The 18874-nt window shown below is 35.5% G+C and overlaps 3 protein-coding genes across 4 annotated transcripts; all 3 read right to left on the bottom strand.

Moving 5' to 3' along the window:
- Window positions 1-1645: 1645 nt before the first annotated feature.
- On the bottom strand, window positions 1646-5929 carry LOC149951560 (acyl-CoA desaturase-like). Its single transcript, XM_090170067.1, has 3 exons — window positions 5867-5929; window positions 3006-3211; window positions 1646-2120 (listed from the first exon to the last, which is right to left on the bottom strand). The coding sequence occupies exons 1-3, from the start codon at window positions 5891-5893 to the stop codon at window positions 1709-1711; spliced, it is 645 nt and encodes a 214-aa protein (XP_090026193.1). The 5' UTR covers window positions 5894-5929; the 3' UTR covers window positions 1646-1708.
- A 3859-nt stretch (window positions 5930-9788) lies between these two features.
- LOC149951559 (uncharacterized) lies at window positions 9789-12530 on the bottom strand. Of its 2 annotated transcripts, none has more exons than XM_090168094.1 (9): window positions 12387-12530; window positions 11978-12181; window positions 11535-11774; window positions 11169-11234; window positions 10991-11104; window positions 10684-10893; window positions 10360-10589; window positions 10143-10302; window positions 9789-10058 (listed from the first exon to the last, which is right to left on the bottom strand). In XM_090168094.1, exons 2-9 carry the CDS (start codon window positions 12174-12176, stop codon window positions 9928-9930), a joined length of 1350 nt encoding a protein of 449 aa, XP_090024220.1. In that variant the 5' UTR covers window positions 12177-12181; window positions 12387-12530; the 3' UTR covers window positions 9789-9927. The 2 variants fall into 2 exon arrangements, with proteins under 2 accessions (XP_090024220.1, XP_090024219.1); XM_090168093.1 differs by having other exon boundaries at window positions 10663-10893; window positions 12387-12529.
- A 138-nt stretch (window positions 12531-12668) lies between these two features.
- LOC149951558 (uncharacterized) lies at window positions 12669-15483 on the bottom strand. Its single transcript, XM_090168095.1, has 4 exons — window positions 15225-15483; window positions 15001-15151; window positions 13422-14538; window positions 12669-12862 (listed from the first exon to the last, which is right to left on the bottom strand). The coding sequence occupies exons 3-4, from the start codon at window positions 14535-14537 to the stop codon at window positions 12851-12853; spliced, it is 1128 nt and encodes a 375-aa protein (XP_090024221.1). The 5' UTR covers window position 14538; window positions 15001-15151; window positions 15225-15483; the 3' UTR covers window positions 12669-12850.
- Between the last annotated feature and the right edge of the window lie 3391 nt (window positions 15484-18874).

Here is an 18874-nt window from a genome sequence, read left to right as displayed (position 1 = left end):
GAGAACTTTCCGCAAGTTGTTTCTATCCTTTGAACCTGTCAGGTAACGATGCCTGAGAATTTGCCGCCGCCTTCCTTTTTTATCGAGTAGCCAAGGCTTATTGAAAATTGAATCAAATAATTAAACGCATTGATGAGGGAGATTGGTTTTCTTAACTGTAAGTAAATGCGTTAAATTCGTTTTTTTTAAAGTTGTTATTTTCGAAAGTGAGGCCTTAATCCGTTTTAGTTTGGATTTATCTTCATTAAGGCTGGTTAATTTTCACTTGGGCAAAAAAACCACAACGGTGAGAGTCGACGCTAAAATATTGCATTAGGCCTAACGGGAATTTCACGCGTCGACGTTCACCGTCGTGGCGTTTTTGCCCCAATGAAAACCAGCCTTTAAACTAACTTGACATTAATTTCGTCAAAAAAGAGAGTATGGAGTGACCAGTTTCCTGTAAGCGCTCAGTGACAAACTATCATTAACCGGCGGCGTTCATAGTCATTTTATGACGCTAAATATTTTGACTGGTAGGCGGTGGGAAGCGTTGTATGAATCAAAGCCTGAGAAGAATATTGTCCAATAAAATGATATACTCCTGGAGAAGTCTCACGAGCTGAAAATACTGAGGTGCTTTCATCTAGACTGATAGAGATCTAGGATGAAACAGCGCTTGGGTTGTATTATAGTGCTTTGTTGATACTTACAGTTGATAAATATCCTGTATACATTTGTCGTTGTAAATTAAATTAGTTTTGGTTATAACCAATAGATAGATTAGTGAGTTTACTATTGTGGGAACAAGACATTATTCTCGGGACCATTCGGGTATGGGATTCCCCTCTATGCAAATCATTTTGTTGTTCCTTCCTTATATAGTAATTGTTTCCTAATCTGACAACAAAACGCTCGTACTTGGGCCTAAAGTGGGGCCTTGGGTATTAGCCCGGATGATTATATAATTTATTTATTTGATCAAACTAACCGAAATAGTGAGGTTTTTTTTACCGAAACTTTCAATTTAGGGATCGCTGCGTGACACGCAACCATTAACCGAAATCGTGTTATGTCATATTTCTTTGATTATATTAATTATGAAGGTGCAAATATTAAAAAGGTAGAAGCACATTTGTTTTGGATAATTAAAACGGTATAATAAGTTAAGATGAAAAAAAAACACCATTTGGGTAGAAGACTAAGCTATATTTTTGAAAAAGTTCAGTTATTGAAGTGACAAAAAGGCTTTGAGTTGTTGAATTAACATAGCTTACGCTAAATATTATAAGCTTCGCGCATAGTGAAATTTTAGTCAGAAGTATCGCTGCATATGGTACGAGTTTTAAATTGAATATGTGAAAGCTGACTGCTCATTGTACAAAGAAATTTTACGTTACATCAGTTTAAATCAAAATGTTGTCTTTTATTTCATCATACAAAGTAGATGGCGTTATATATCCTAAACTCGAAGCACATGGCGCTCGGTCTATAAAACATATGGTTGTGAATACATGTAAGAGTTAAATCTAGCTCGGTCTCTTCAGCTCTACCAATTACTTTAAATCTCTTTCTTCTCTATATACCAATACTACCGGAAATATACATTAGTTTAATAATGAAAGATTAACTAAAATTTTAATTTTATAAATATTTGTGGCTTAGAATCGATCAATTTAAACGAACGCGATAGAAGTATTACGAATTTGATAAACTTTATGTTCGTAGTTTACTTTCCAGTTCTTAAAGAGCGTTTTTTCACAAGCTCAGGACTGACTGTTTTAAGGTCATACGCTTGTCCTAAAAATTCCATGAGTAATATAAAGTACTTGGACACATTGATTCTCAACCCCAACTCGCTGGTGGCGTAGTCAGAAGGGAAAGAGTGGTGGAAATTGTGGAACCCTTCTCCCAACGCGAACAGCGACACGATGGGGTTCTCCTTGGGCGTGAACGATTTGTCGTAGGGCTGGGACCCCCACAAGTGCGCGAAACTGTTGACAGCGAAAGTGCAGTGCAGAGTGTAGAGGAATCGCAGCATCACAAATCCAAACGCCAGAAAGGGGTTTTCATTCCAGAGGTAGACGGGAGCCAATGTTGGAAGAATTAAGCAACACCAAATCACTAATCGATCGTAGTATCTGTTAGTGTGAATAAGAAAACAGAACTATTAGCACGTGTAACCACTTTTTTGGATGAATTTTAGACGCGTTCACATTTGATTTATCTAATTTATGCAGATACCAGAGTCGGAAAATATTTATTTCTCGTTGTCCCAAAACCTATCTACCGCTCCCAAGTTGCTTTCTCAACGAAAGAGAATCCATCGAGATTTGGGACACACGATTTTGGGTTTTATTTATTTACCAAAATATACAAGGTCCAAGCAGACCGCAAGCCCAACGAAAAAAACATTTCTAAATACCAACCAACACAAAAAACTCAGCTAAATAAACATATTACGATTTATCATCGCTAAAGGAACGTTTAGTTTAGTAACGAACAAAGTGATTTTCAATTTAGTGGAATTTTAACGTTCGTAGTAATTGAATCGGTGGTTTTGTTTTGGCAATCTGCTAAATCTCATTTCCTCCAGTTAGCATTTTCTCTTGCAGCTATAGGGTGTATTCTCGTGACGTCATCATCGCTGTAGTGGAAGGTTAGTGTCATCCCCCTTTTCCCCTTGACTATCTATCTTAATGCAATGGCCGCCATCTTCTCGTGAATACCACCTATTGCTAACGGAGTAGTGCCTCGTTTCCCCCTTTGTTCAAATTCTATTCCCCTTATTTACAATTCACCAACGGATCAAAGAGTAAATCAGCACTCCCCCTTTCTATAAAATAGTGCAAGCACCTTAATTTCGAAATTAAACGGTAGGATTTCTATGGCCAACTTCTTGAAAAATTATGTTCGTTCCTTGTACCATTTCCCAGCTACCACCTTTTATTTTCATACTTCCTTTTAATATTGTATACAGCCTCACCAAGCTCAATAACCATGAAGCTTGGCTACGGTGTCATTACCTTTTTTGAAACATGATAACTGGATCCGCTTCCAAATCGCTGATATCAATTTTTCGACCTTGGGTGATGACATCAGGATGCTTCTTCATCATGAACCATCCAATGTGCGAAAAGACAAATCCTCTGGTTGCCGAGTAAGGGTCTGCGTTTGTGTCGACGAATTTGTGATGTGTTCGATGATCTCGGCACCACCAGCGTAAATCCCTCTACGAATATAATGTTAATGGCGTTAATTCGTAATTGCGCGAGATTTTAACCGATTGATTCTAGTTTTAAAAATGGAACGACGCTTCGAAAAATATATCGAAGAAAGGCGAGACCTCAAAGCAATTGTTTTGAACTGGAGAATGAGAATGAGTACCAAAAGAACAACGATTTGTAGAAAACTAACAAGGAGACTACCCGAGGTGGTTATCACCGATTTTGTTGAAACTCTGGGGTTTGGTAGACCTTATGGTAGTATGACAATTTCCAAAGGGGAAAATTGCAATGGGCTTTAGTTTTCCCATGGCAACCGAAAATGTTTTTTACCTCTCCATTTAAAAAAGCATGGGCTTTTCTCGAGTACCCAAATTTTAGTAGAAATTATGTTTAATTCAGAGAAAACGGCATGGTATTAGAAGATAAAACTTATTTTATACAAGACGTTTCGAGCCGAGGCTCTTCTTCAGTCGTTCGTTAGTTTTAATTTGATTTAAAATTTTACCACGCGCCATATTCAAGTTCTAATATCACGCGAGCAGAAGGTCAGCGTGTTAAAAAATAAACAAAAGTTTTACTGATTTTAACAATTTACGTGTGTAATAGAATCAATGTAACCGATAAATCCAAAGTATATGTAAGTCAGTGTGAATTATTAAAATATAAATATAAAATAAAATAAAATAAAATTTTAAATCACAATATTACCCCAATTAGTTACTTCTTGACATCCTTTATCTAAATTTAAATTACCTAGTTTACGAATATACAATCCTTCATAGAATTTTCTTTTGTACCAATTGGTTTCCCGTTTTAAAATTTTGTAATCATCCCATTTAATAGAGTGGTTTAACGTAGACCAAATATGTTTTGAAATTCCGTTATTCATATCGCCCTTAGCCACGCAGGATTTATGTTCACGTATCCTGTCTAAAATGGAACGTTTTGTTTCACCAATATACGTTTTTCCACATGAGCAAGGGATTTCATAAATAACGCCTCGAATGGCGGAATCTTCTATTTTAGGTTTTAAATGAGAAATTTGATTTTTTAGTATATTAGTGGTTTTTGATACTAAGTTTATTTTATAATTTTTCAAAATACGTTTAAGTTTCTCTGTGGTTTTAGGTATATAGGGTAAAACTAAAACCTCCTCTTTAGGTTTACTTTTCATATCAGAAGGCATGCTGATTAAGTTTCTGTCAAATATGGTTTCTATAAGTGTTTTTGGATAATCTGATTCAATTAACTGATTTTTAATTTTTAATTTATCCGCAATTGGGTTATCAGATATGGATTCAATATGGTGTTTTAAACCTTTTACGACTGATGTTTTTACATGGTTGGGGTGGTTTGAATTAAAGTTTAAAAAGGTTTTTGAATGAGTAGGCTTTTGGAATAATGAAAAGGTTAGTTTACCATTAACATTTTTAATAAATAGGTCTAAAAAAGGAATTTCGTGGTTAACTTCTAGTTCAAGAGTGAAGTGAATAGAGTTATGTAAATTATTTAAATCATTGTGAAAAGTCGTTAATGAATCCAAGTCTCCCTTCCATACAAAAAATATATCATCCATAAAACGAAGCCAGCAAGCCAAATGATTTTTGTCCATGTCCGACCCAAAAATGGTATCCTCTAGATTTTCCACGAAGAGATTTGCTATAACCGGTGATAATGGATTCCCCATTGCTAGGCCGTCTTTTTGTTTATAAATTTGGGAATTAAAGTCAAAATAAGTACTATTTAAACATAATTCCGAAAGCTTAAGAATTGTATTGATTTTAAGAGGAGATCTTTGTAATAAATTAGGGTCATTTCTCAATTTAGATTCCAATAATTTAAGGGCTTCATTTATAGGGATACTACCATACATATTTTAATAATTCACACTGACTTACATATACTTTGGATTTATCGGTTACATTGATTCTATTACACACGTAAATTGTTAAAATCAGTAAAACTTTTGTTTATTTTTTAACACGCTGACCTTCTGCTCGCGTGATATTAGAACTTGAATATGGCGCGTGGTAAAATTTTAAATCAAATTAAAACTAACGAACGACTGAAGAAGAGCCTCGGCTCGAAACGTCTTGTATAAAATAAGTTTTATCTTCTAATACCATGCCGTTTTCTCTGAATTAAACATAATTTCTACTAATATTCACCATGGTAAATAATAAGTTTATTATATACCCAAATTTTGTTAAAATTTAACCAAAATTGATAAATTTTAGCCAAAATCATTGATCAATTTTACCCAAAATAGGTCAAATTCATCTTTTTGGGTATGTTTTGAAAATTTAATTTTTTTAAATTTTTTAATTAAGTGTAACTAAGAAAATCCCATGCTTTTTTAAATGGAGATTTTGGTTTTAGAGATCAAAAACATTTTCGGTTGCCATGGGAAAACTAAAGCCCATTGCAACTTTTCCTTTTGGCAATTTTCATACTACCATAAGGTCTACCTAACCCCCGAGTTTCAACAAAAACGGTGATAACCACCTCGGGTAGTCTCCTTTGTAAGCTTAATTATAAATCTTTGGTCTCTTTTCACTTCTTCGCGATATGTTTTCGTATACCTAATTTGAGTGGCCTAGTAGAAAACTTCGCTCGTGTGACTAATATAATAGCTTTTGAAAAGATGAAACACTGATTACCTGTATAGCCAATGTGTTACATGCCATCAATAGTATCCGTAATGGTAATCGAGCCTTGTAAGAACGGTGTCCCCAAAGTCGATGAGCTCCTGCCGTAATTCCGAGACCAGACAAGAAATACGTCACAACCGCTGTTAAAAATATATGGCAAATTGAATAAATCGCATATCAAGTCCTATCAATTTTCAAAACAACGTGGAATTGTTGTATAAGAAATTATTATTTGGGGAATAAACCAAAATAAATCGATGGTATTGCAAACTTTGGTGGTTTTGATTTCTGTTGATAAAATTCGGTTAATTTTTTATGGAATGTTTAGTCCCATTACCGCTCACTTGTGCCTGCTGAGACCGCAGTCGGAAATTATACCTTATTTTTATAATTGTGCGCAATAAATACCGTTGATTTAAACATTTCATTTTTCATTCGAAATGATTAAATAAAATAAACTAAAAAAATCGCGCCCAATTGTTTTATTAAATTCATTCAAAAAACCGTTTTTAGTAACTTTGTGCTAGATTGGCAAACGCCGTAACCGCGAAATCACTCCAAAATAATTTTGTAATCTTCCGTAATCTTCGAACTTAGTAGCTTTGTCATAAGATCCCAGTTAAGCTTTCGTAGTGAAATTCTGATTCTCGAGTCCACGAAAATGAATCTTACGACGTGGAAACTATATTTCGGCTCTAGCAAAAACATTCTAAAATGACTTACCCAGAAGTACAGTTTGCCATTTTGCATCAGGTAAGCAATAAAGGGCTGCTAAAGCGATGGCGTGAAAAACTGAGCCTACAATGACATTAACCAAAAGAACTTCTCCGTATTTTGTTTTAGTAGTAACATTTATCACTTTGTTTTTCCAAATTTGATAGTCGCTTTTTCCAGACATCCTAGAGCTTGCCGGGTTCGATCACGAGTGTTTCTGACTTTCGCTTGGTCTATATAAACCTTTAATGATGTTACCTTTTAAGAAATTTATATGAAAGCCTTAATACCTTAATATCACTGGATAAGGAAAAATATTCACAGTTTCAAAGTATGTAATTATAATACACTATAGCATTGTTCTTAGTATCAAAGTATAGGACTGTGCGTCACGATCTCACAAAGAACACTAATATCCGCCAAACTGGTTTAATAATTCGCGAGGAAGATGAAAGCGACAAAATGTGAATGCATCCTTGAAATGAAAAGCGAACGGTTTTAGAAGTTGCTTGGCAGATTGCATTGCCTCCAGTCGTATTCAATTAGACGATTCGTAATTATTATATATTAACATTTAATTTAGAACAAAAATGTCTTAGAGCTATCTGTCTTCTTTGACGTAGAAGAAGTCTCGTGTGCGTCATGGATTAAATTAAAAAGACTGTCTTTAAGTAGGCTTTGGGAAAGTTGATAACTTAGGCCCTGCAGGGAATTCAATAGGCCTTTCTTTAAATTAACGTGGCTTTCTTGTTTACCTATTTTATCTCACTTATACAAACCTTCTCCAGCTCTCCCACTTAAGAGAGCTAATTAATTCGTCCAAAGGTTTGACTGCACAATTTCAAGAACAAGCTGAGCAGTGGTAGCGAAAGGCTTATTAGGAAGGCACAAGACATGATTTCAAGTGTCTGTCTCATTCAATATGCTAATTCCACGTGTAATGTCCCGTTGTTTAAAACGTTCCCCCGGCACAATCACCAATTTTGGTGAGACCAGAAGTAAATAAACCGAAGTAATCGAAATAGCGCTCAGAATGGGACGGCGTTTTCCTTATTAAAATGATAAGAAAATCTAGTCCAATAAAAGCTAATTTCCATCCCCGTCTTTTGACGTGATAAATTGCACTTGGGAATTGTGGGTAAAGCTATTTCTATGTAAAAAAAATAGTTTCATAAAAACAAAAACGTTTTTTTTCGGCCTAGGAGCGCACGAAAATTCAAATTCGAGGTAAAAATGTAACTTCATAAGGAAAACGCCTCTAACATGGGGAGTATAGCAGTCTGATAACTTCGGTTCATTTACTTCTAGTAAAACTTAATACGTTTTTAATATAGATAGTTTTAGTGATAAAATTTAATTTTTAGCCCCCAATTCACTTGGGTTTTTAAAATATGATTTTAAAAAAAAAAGCGTGTCTAGGGGACGACTATTCGTGACGACCAAAATTCGAATGGTAAAGTTTAAATAACTCGATACTTAATTACGATAGGCATACAAAATTTAACAGTGGTAAAATATAGATGAATGTTAGCCCAAAAATCTAAACGGGCATTTAGTTATAAAGGTTTTTCACAAATTTAATTTTGCAAGGTAAGTTGATGGTATGTGTTCGCCGAAAATCGAATTTAACAAGTTGACAAGCCAAAATATACCTCTCCTCGGAAGAATGGTCCCTAGTGGTATTAATTTCTCGACACGACCCCCAAAGATATCTCCGCAATTCAGAGTTATTTACGAAAAACGTATTCTCGGATCAAACCCTGCCCGGTATAAAATTTTAATTTTAATTTAAATAATTGAGACGAAACAATCGAGTTTAATTTATTCAGAATATTAATAAATTAAGTAGTTACAACAGCGAGTTCGACTTACTAAAACAATGCACAATTGAATTTAACCCTTTTTACAGTCCATGTTTATCAGTTGAATATAATACTAAGCAAATTTTAATGAAAGAAATATCTACAGATGGTATTTGTATTTTTCTCGCTTACGAAATACTTGCCGCATCTTTAACTCTCATTTTATTTCAACGCTCGTAGACTTCCAGTTGACGTTGTGACACATACCGCATGAAAAAGACCAATGCCGTCCAATTTCCAATATCATATAATGACTCGCACACCCAGGAAATCATTGACTGCGTTAGAAATCGTAGATATCCAAATATCCACACCAAATATATTTACAAGAAGCAAAAACCTTACCATCAACAAAGCACAGAGAGCCACTTGACTAACCGCCAGCTCTTAAAGCAATTAACGTTAAATTATCTCCTTTGAATTAACACAAGTATATATAGGTCGTTAAAAATACCCGTAAATAAATAACAAAAAACTAACAAAGTGGACCACCCACAGGGTCTACCCTTTTACCCTCTTATCTCGGCTGACTGCGCTAAAACAAGATTTAACCTTTAAAAAAACCAGATTAGGCCTTCATAAATTCATTAATAAAAAAAGACTTTATTACCTATTATGCTTACGATGCGTGTCTTAATTTCAGTGAACCTAAGGAGCTATCGGTGGTTCTGTAAGACTTTATTGCCCAAATAAGTCTGGAGTGCGTGACAATTTTATTCGCCACCGCCCAATCTTCCCTTTTGGTAGGTGCAATCCTAATGGGAAGGGGGTCAGAATCAGTACTGTTCGTAATTCTGTAGTCAGGAAAGTGTACATTTAACATATGAGTTAGAGTCTCCTTACCCGACGAAGAATGACTGCCCAGCAAACACAAAAGGTTCCTATGACATTCCAGGGACCTCAGGTTGGGAGATTTATGTTATCCATATGATATCCAAAAAACAAGAAATGTCGATTTGGGGATGTCCATCGGGTAACCAAATGTCATCAGTATCCTTATCCCCAAGACATCCGGTAGAGGAAAGTTGAGACGGTTAACCGATATCCCACGGACTTTGGAGGGAATTTCATTAGTTCTTATTTTGGTGCTAGGAATATTCTAGGGATATTGGATTTAATTTTGGGATATCCCGTTTTCTCCCAGGTATATTCTGAGAACATTAAATTAAGTAATAAAAACTTTATATTTTCCCCAGGTATGTACATAGTATATCCACAAAAATCCATAGAACGTCCAACGAATATTAAATTGGACATTATAGAGATATCCTAAGCTTTTCATAAATATGCAAAAAATGTACACACGCTTATTAAATTGTTAAACAATTTAATTTTAAAATTCATGATTTAGGTACATTTGCTAAAAATAACGTTTAACATTTTTAAAAATTAATGTTTACATTCAGTTACTAATGAATTATGTACACTAATTTGTAATTTTATATGTTAAAAGAAAAGGCTATAATTAGTAATTAATCTTCAAATAGAGCTTAATTAGATTTTCTTCGATGTGATGGATTCCTTAGATTTCACTCTGTCGGAGGAGTGGTTAAACCAGGATTTAATTTGTTTTTCAATATCAGTAATTGTAGCCTCTTGGAAGGTTTTGGAGCTTCGAACAGTGTCTGATTTAAAGGATAAAAAATTCGTTTTTAAAACATAAAAACAAAGTAGGAATAAATTACAAGAGTAGGAATTAATTATCTCACCTATAACTATTTTCATTAATTTTAGGTTGTTTAACGTTCTTTTCCCCTTTCTTCCCTCCCAGCTGTATTCCTTCGCAAACAGATCAGTGAAGACGTGATTTAATATCCGTTTAACTGCGTCGTACAACGTCACGCCACCAAATTGTTTTAAATAGCACCTCTAAAAATTTAACAAAAGTTATTTTAATATTTTATAATTACAACGAGATCAACTTACCAATTTGTTGACATTTTCCACGGATTTCAAAGATTCTTCTAGAAAATCCAGTTCTGTTTCTTGTTCTAAAGGGAATCCAAATATTTCTCTCAGCTGCTCAACGTCTTCCCCGGATGCGGCAGATTTACTGGCACTTTTAGTATTTTTTACAACTGCTTCTAAGGTTTCAAGTATTTCCCTTTGGTTAGTTTTCATAATTTCTAAATTCCGAGAGATACTCCGTAGCCATGCTATATAAAAATGGGCATTGAAATTAGAAATTATATATTAGATTTAAATATTGTAACCTTCTGAATGACTTACATTCGCTAACAGAAACCATACGACTAGATGCAGATTTTGATCGGCCAATGTCAGAGCAATTCTTTGGAGTACTTGGGGTGAAGCTTTGTCCAAATTTATTTCCTGATTGCGACTGCGAAATTTGATCTGCTTCAGAACATACGGAGGTTGCGTTTGGCACTTTCCTAATTTTGTCTATTTGATTCGCAGGGGTTGATTTACGAATAGGTCCTACAACAAAATCAGTCGACTCTACAGAATCGAAATAAAAAAACCAAACCATTATATTTGACCTTGTAATTATAATTATAACCGGTAATAAGTATAAAAAATTTCCATTTTGAATTACCTTCACTGACACTCAAGTCATCGTAGTTCGGGAGGTTAACCATATCTACAAGAGATGCGTGCGTGTTAATAGTTGTAGTTGTAGTTTTTTTACGTGATTGATCGTCGATCGAATCTAAAAATAGAAAATGAAGTGAAGCTCTTCGGGACATAATTCAAGCAAATTTAAACCAGTTTACCAAATTCTGCCAATTCCACAGGTCTTTTTTTGACATTTTTTTTGAGGCCATTCGTTGAGTTTCCAACTAAAAAAGGAGTTTTTAACATTTGGTTGATTAATTGTATTAAACCTTAATTTAGAGTTAAAACACCTGTGTATATGGTAATATTAGAAGGAAGTAAAGAGGCAACTTTATAATTACACAGTAAAAATTATTTTAATTAATAAAATAAAATTAAAAGGTCAACAACGACTAGTTTCGCCTCTTACAGAGGCATCATCAGGTCTGACCTTTTAATTTTATTTTATTAATTAAAAGAATTTTTACTGTGTAAATATAAAGTTGCCTCTTTACTTCCTTCTAATATATTAAACCTTATTGCACCTTTGGAGGTTGATGAATGAGGTAGGATGGATTTCAACACTGGAAGCTCCGGGATGTTATCAGTAGAGTCTTGTTCTATTTCATCCTCAGATGAGGATGAGGTCAGTATCTTATTTGGCAGATCAGCACTCTTTTTTGATTTTCTTTTTCTTTTTCCGGGTCCAGTCTCGCGTTCGCTATTGGAAATATCGGTGTCCTTTACATACTTTACCATTTTTTTCCAAGCTTCGTCAAACGTTTCTGAAATGATATATTGAAAAGTTTGTTAAATACCAAACTTTACAGTGGTTTTAAAATATTTGAACCAATAGTATTTTTCTTAATTTCGTAGAACCGAAAAATTGCAAAAATATACAAAGTATAAATTCAATGCACATTTGTCCTGATATTATAGTTACTATTGGTCCTGATATTCTAGGATCATATTGTATTTCACTAATTACCACAGCTCAAAATGATTGATATTTCATAAGTTTCCCACTCTTCAGTTATTGGCGTAGCTTGCTTCTTCGCATAACGGGAAGCCACTTTGTCCCCTGGCCAGTAACAACTTGGTTTTTTGTCTCCATTGAAAACCCAAGAATATGGTATCACGGCCACCCCACCGTGTGCGAACTCCACGATTTTGAACTTTTCAAACATTTAAACTATAAAAACAATACTGATTATAAATAAAATAAATAAATAAATAAATATGAATGTAAAAGAATAGTTAAAAACTAAATAGCTAGCAAAAATTTAAACACCGAAATAAATTCATTCATGGATTATTATAGCTTGTTAAATATGAATAATTAAAAGCATTGAGCATACGGGTTTCAAAAAATTAGATAAATTGTAAGTACGATCTACCTTTTATTCAGTAGGGTTATGCAGAAGTCGCATTACGATGAACGTATTTGTGTTTTCTATTGGATATTTCATTGCTTTTGATACTATTTGACAAAGAGGCCACTTCATTAACGTAGATAAATTTGAAACACAGAATACACCAACTTCTGACGATGGGCAAGGTGAAATAAAATAGTCTTTAACTGTTATGAACTTTCTTCCAATTATGAATAATTTTGACTGGTCATCTTCGCAAGAAGCTATGTTTTCAATTGCCACAATTGAAGAGTCATCAACTATACAGCAGTTGTCACGTTTAGAAATGGAGACTTGAAATTTCGATAGAATTACTTTTTTGTATTGAGGGTCAGTACAACCATGTAAAAGTGGTCCATCTTCATGTATCTTGCTAAATGTCGTTTCATTTCTAGCCTTTAACCCACTCTCAATTTGTCTTTCTTCTGTAATGCGATTAATGGCTTGTTTCAGAGGATGACCTGCATTAGCAATTTTATTTTTTAACGTGAAAAGGTAATTTTCAAATTGAAAAGCACTGAACACATCTAAATTTCCATACTTTAAACAATCTTTAGGTAAATGGAGTAAGCCATGCACATTATACGATATAAGATGTTTCCCATAAAGGACCCCATACATTTGAACATAATATTTCAGTAGTTTTTCAGCGAATTCTATCTTTTCAAGCGTTTCGTGAGGTGTGGCTAAAATTCGCATTGCCACATGCAATGCTCTAAACAACTCATAATGAGCTTTAGGAAGAATATTTTTTAAAACAACAATGCCTGAATAAAATAAAAATTGACGGAACTCCGTCGCCTTAAATCTATCAACATCTTTTAGCGATCGCGGCTTTCTAACAAATTCTGAGCATGTTACAGGTGCTAACGCTTCCAAACGATTAGACACCTCCGTTATCTGATCTGGCCGAAATTTATATAGTGCATTTTTACCCTCGGCTCCCATCCACAATTTAAGAGTTTTCTTGACAACCCCCAAGCAAACAAGATGCATATAGTCTAGAGGAAAATCATTTACCATGTCAATGTTAGTTAGTTCTTCCAAAATACTAGATCCATGGTGGTGTCCTTCTTGAAATTTATTTCTAAAATTATTGTCGGTTCTTAATTCAAATTCAACTAAAGGGAAGCAGTGCCGTTTTCTACGTCTTATCCCTGCCTGGGTGCATTTGTCGCAACCAAAGTACCCATTATGGCCTTTCACTTTACGAATAAATGCCCTTGCCGGGGTATCGCAAATGAACCCAAATATTTCAATTGTTTTTTGCACACCGTCTATTATAAGTCCACTATCTATCAGAACGTTGGTCTCTGATACAAATAACGACAAATACAAATCAGAGCACTTTGGTTTGTTTAAACCGTGATATAATCCGATAACGAACGGCTTGGAATTTTCCATAGATGAAATGGCTCCCAATATGGGCCAAAAGTTGCTGGTAGTACTTGTTCCTAAAGGCAAGCCATCGATGTTTATCAATATTTTGAAGACGGGTACTGTAGCAGCTTGTTCCTGTTGATGACTAACCATGTGCCGAATACCTGCTTCTAGTCCAAAATGATAGTAGCGGCCAGGAGGTATTTCTTCGACTGTTGAAGATCTAGGTGTTTGTAGTAACGTTCGCGAGTCCAAGGGAAGATCTTTAAAACATTGATGATTTTTGAGGATTTTCAGAAGACCATTAACCGAATTTTTACTGATTCCAAAGGCAGTCACCCATCTCGCTAGGCTAACTTTTACATTATCAGCACCAGCTATGTCTTGTAGAGATTCAAAATTATTTTCGTCATCAGGTATACCATTAGTAATAACAGTTTCTCCTTCAATTTCATTATTGTTTTCAGACTCAGAGTTTAACAGTTGAATATCTACTTCGTCGGAAGTTGAACCATCTAGTTCTTTGTCAGAAGTTAATCCATCAAATTCTTCATCAGAGGGTGACCCATCTACTTTCCCATCAATCTCTATTTCTGAAGAGCTTTTATAATCGAAATTTTTTTCACCCTGTTCTTGGCTATTTCGATCATTGTATTTCAAAAATTGATCTGATGTTTCGTTTGTAACAGCACTAATTCGCCTGGCTCGCTGGCGTGCAGACAATGAAGATAACGGCTTGTATCTCCCTTTCGGCATTCTATCATTTACGTAATACAAATATATAAGTTGTTTTAAATTCTAAGCAATATATTTATGGACTATATTTTACTATTTAATGAGCCTGAAACATTTTAATTTAGTTTAGCACCACAAACTCGTTATTAAGTAACTAGGTTTCTAACTAAAAATTTAAATAAAGTTTAAGCTCAAATCAAGTTTTTTAAACATATAGAATTTTTTAATTTTATAAAATTCACGTAAATATTATGCGTTTGTACCTGCAGTTTATATTAATTACTACGCAAAATTCGAAATCTAATCATTTCTAATAATTGTCTAAGTCAACCAACACACTGAACACATCTTAAGCTTTAACTTAAATTGATTAAAATTATAAATATCTAAATCAGCCATTTCTAGTTGACATACTTAACATTAAAATAAAAATTAAAATACTTCTTCAGCCACTTATTTGTAAATTCAAGCCATTATTACTTACATTTTACGCCTATGAACCCGACGGCCTTCGTTAGTGGTATTAGTTATCGTTTACGGAAAACAGCTCAGTAACCTCGAGGGCTGGAACGTGGCCCACGGTGCTAGTCATAAATTGATTTAAGGCTTATAGAGCCAAAGGCCTAACTCTCAATCTACAATAATAACCCATTAATTAATATCAATAAAAATATGGTTAAACGAAATGACATGTAATTTAATAGTTACCTTCGATTCTAGTAAAGCTAATCGTCGAAATCCACCAACAAAACTACACCGATTTAAAAGAAAAGCAACGCAAATATAAAAATTTGGAGCCGGATAACGCGTAAACCGTACACTTACACGATAGGCAAAAATGGCGTCGAATAAAGGGAAATACGAAGCACAGTAAGCACGCCGTGACCGGAGTTCTCCTTTTTTTTAATAACCTAACCCCCCTGTCTGGAAGTATCACGTGTTTGCCGTGCCACCTATATGCAAATGCTTCAGAATAATAAAAAATATAAGAAATCAATGATATTAATTTAAAAATAATGAATGATGTTAAAATAAATCCTTATTATTTTTTTAAATATTTATAAAAACAAACTGTTTATTTTTTTTCGGAATATTTCTTATCACGTGCGATATACGCCGCAAGCTTTTCTGGGGCGCTGGTGATGTTTGTTTTTTGGATATCTTAGGAACGTTTTTCGTGAAGCCGATTGTGGAATTAGTTATATGGATATCTTAGAGATATCCCTAGGTTATGGGGTTATGGATTTTTTTTTTGGATATTCCAGGTATATTCCTAGAAATTCAAATTTCGATGGGGCCAGAAAGGGAGGTTTGGATCTTTTTCGGACATCGCTTGGGTCTTTTGTGTTTGCTGGGATGCCATCTTTCAACTTAGTAGCACTTGTCAAGATGTTTAGTCTTATCGTTGGCCATAATTTTCATTAACTTTGCCGTACTGGGAATATCAGATATATTCTCACAGAAATTCCTCCACGAGTCCCTCTTGACCTCGCGGGTGGCCTTATGGTATGCAATGAGGGTGTGCTTGTAGATTGCCCAGTCACCCGACTTTGTTAAAAAGCCTCCTATATTCTTTGCGAAGCCTGCCAATCCCATGGTTCCACCAAGGAACTAGCCTTGGCTGGTTGGTAGACTTCACCGGACAGTTGCGGTGGTAAGGGTTGATAATGGAATATTGCATGCGATCAACAGCCAAATCAAAATCCGCCACCGATGACAGCCTAGGCTTATCATCCTTCAGATGAAAATTTAAATCATCCATAAAACCAGGCCAATTGGCTCGCCTGGGATTGCGAAGTTTGGTATAAACCTGAACCACTTTCATCCTGACTTTATAGCAAATGTGTCTGTGATCCGACAGTGATGGATCACTGGACACATGTTAGTCATTAATAAGAGCTGCGACATTTTCTGTGCACCGCGTGAGATCAATGACCTCACTTCTGTTACGAGTAACAAAAGTTGGTTCATTGTTCTTAATAAGAATATGAAGTTTCGTACTAGCCACGTATTCCATTAGCTTATCACCACGATCGTTTCAGTTGCTGCCGCCAAAGATAACATGATGAGCGTTCGCATCACAACCTATAATGAGTTTCTTTCCTGACCGCTCACAGTGGTTGACCAGATTGGTCACCTCCTGTGATGGAGGGGGGGGGGGGGGCAGAGCATCATCGTAAGGAAAGTAAGCAGATGCCAGCGTGAGTTCATCGTTCCCATCAGCGGTAGGGGAAATGATTGTAACCACGGCAGTGTCCCTAGAGTGATATATTTTGAGCGGAAGGGCATGAATGTCCTTGCGTACCAATACACACGCTCTAGGTGAAACGGAATTATAGTCATAATAGACATTACTTGCACTATTAAGACCAAGGATTTTACCCTTGGCAAGCCAGGGCTCCTGAATAAGAGCAACATCAATTTGCTCCTTAACAAGCCTTCGACAAAGGACAGCGGAGGCTGCCTTGCAGTGATGAAGATTTATCTGCAGTACCTTACTGCTCATGGCGACGAGCCTAGATTGGAGGTTGACTGGTGTCACCGCCCCCCCCCCCCCCGGTGGTGGGTGTGGAGATGTCCTCTGTCAGCGTATCCCCTTCCGAGTAGTTTCTTAACCGAGGCTCTAAGCCCTCTAGTCCTGAAATGATCAAGTCGTTAGGCTCAGATTCATTAACAGGCGTAGGATTAACCACACCCTCTACAGCACTTACGACTGAAGTTTGATTTTGAGTATCTTAAAGATACCCCTATCCAAACCTGTCTGAGCAGCAAATCCTGCCGCTTTGATGGCGTTTGACCGACTCACCATCCATTAAAAAAACCCAACGGATGGCAGCCGTTTCCTCAGATTTGCCCAGTACCTTCCAACAGCTGGTGTTCAGCGATAAACGTACTATAATAAACTATGTTGAATTTGGTCAAGAATGATGGTTTCTCAATCACCCTGTCGTTTAAAATAACAAACCCACTAAGCATTAGCAATCAAGAGTAATTTAACAAAAAAAAACATAACCCCGCTTCATTAATCACCTGACAATTTATTATGAACAATATTTCCATCACCCCGAACATTTAATTGATAAGCGCACTGTTACAAAATCAGTGTAAATTTTATTAAAATATCAACCGCCCTGTACAATAACTCAATCACCCTGTTCATTAGCATAATCAGGGAAGTAATTGTTGACAAACGAAGAGTAACTTTACCATAAAAATAATTCCAACGCTATATAAATCACCCTGTTCATTAGGAACAATATTTCAATCACCATCTACATTATCTTGATAAGCACAATATAACAACCTAAAAGTACTTTTTACCTCTCCGAGGGGACTTTGTACCCTAGGAGGGGTTATACAACCACCGTGTCAGTCTGTCTGTCTGTTTGTGGGTCTGTCTGTCAGGCCTGCGAACGGGTTCGCATTTTCGGGGCAAAGGGTAATCACTGCGTACCCAGTTTCTTATAATCAGGGAAAAGGTTTTTCCAAAAGCGGCCTCTTTTTGTCATTGGGTGTAGTATAATTTTTTAATCGGCCGGGATTCGAACCCGAGCCCTCTTGCACGACAGGTGAGCGTTCTACCGCAGAACCACGGATACAGTTACGCTTCACTGAAAATTAAAAACTCTTCCGAGGAGAGGTATATTTTGGCTTGCCAACTTGTTAGAAAAATAAAACCACCCTGTACAATAACTCAGTCACCCTGTCCTTTAACACAATCAGACCACTTTCTCAACAGCCTTGTGCATTAATAACGATCCTAATCACCAGGTCATTCATCGAGTGAAAAATCAGCATAAACCTTACCATGTTAAACCCCTATTGTGGTTTTGTAAAGACTCTATTTGAATTATCGTCAAGAAACGCAATATTTTCAAAATTGAACCTTCGTTTTTGAGATGACGCTCTCCCACGTTCATCTTTTTCATTTATGCATGTTAGATCTTGAATTCTCAGCTTTCAAAATATATAGTTAATTTTATTGGAGTGTCATTTGGTTCCAAACCGGAATATCGCTCGAAAAATTACCATGTTTTATCATTTCCTAGTAAAATGAGTCGATTCACACAGCTATAACTTTAAAAATACTATTCTTAGATATTTTTAAACTCCATTTTCGGTTTTATTGGGTATGTTAAATTTATGAAAAAAACTTTAAAAATTTTATAACTAAATGCCTGTCTTAGGTTTTGGGCTTAACTTTCCCATCGATCATCTCTAGCACCTATATTTTTTTCTGTCTTTAATTTCATATGCCTATCGTAATTAAATATCGAGTTACTTAAACGTAAACATTCGATTTTTGGTCGTCACAAATTGCCGTCCCCTAGACACGCTTTTTTTTTTAAAAAAATCAT

This window comes from Leiobunum rupestre, chromosome 3 (genome assembly GCF_980474605.1).
Source record: "Leiobunum rupestre chromosome 3, qqLeiRupe1.1.hap1, whole genome shotgun sequence".
In the NCBI taxonomy this organism is placed as follows: Eukaryota; Metazoa; Arthropoda; class Arachnida; order Opiliones; family Sclerosomatidae; genus Leiobunum; species Leiobunum rupestre.
This window is presented reverse-complemented; position numbering and strand designations above follow the sequence as displayed.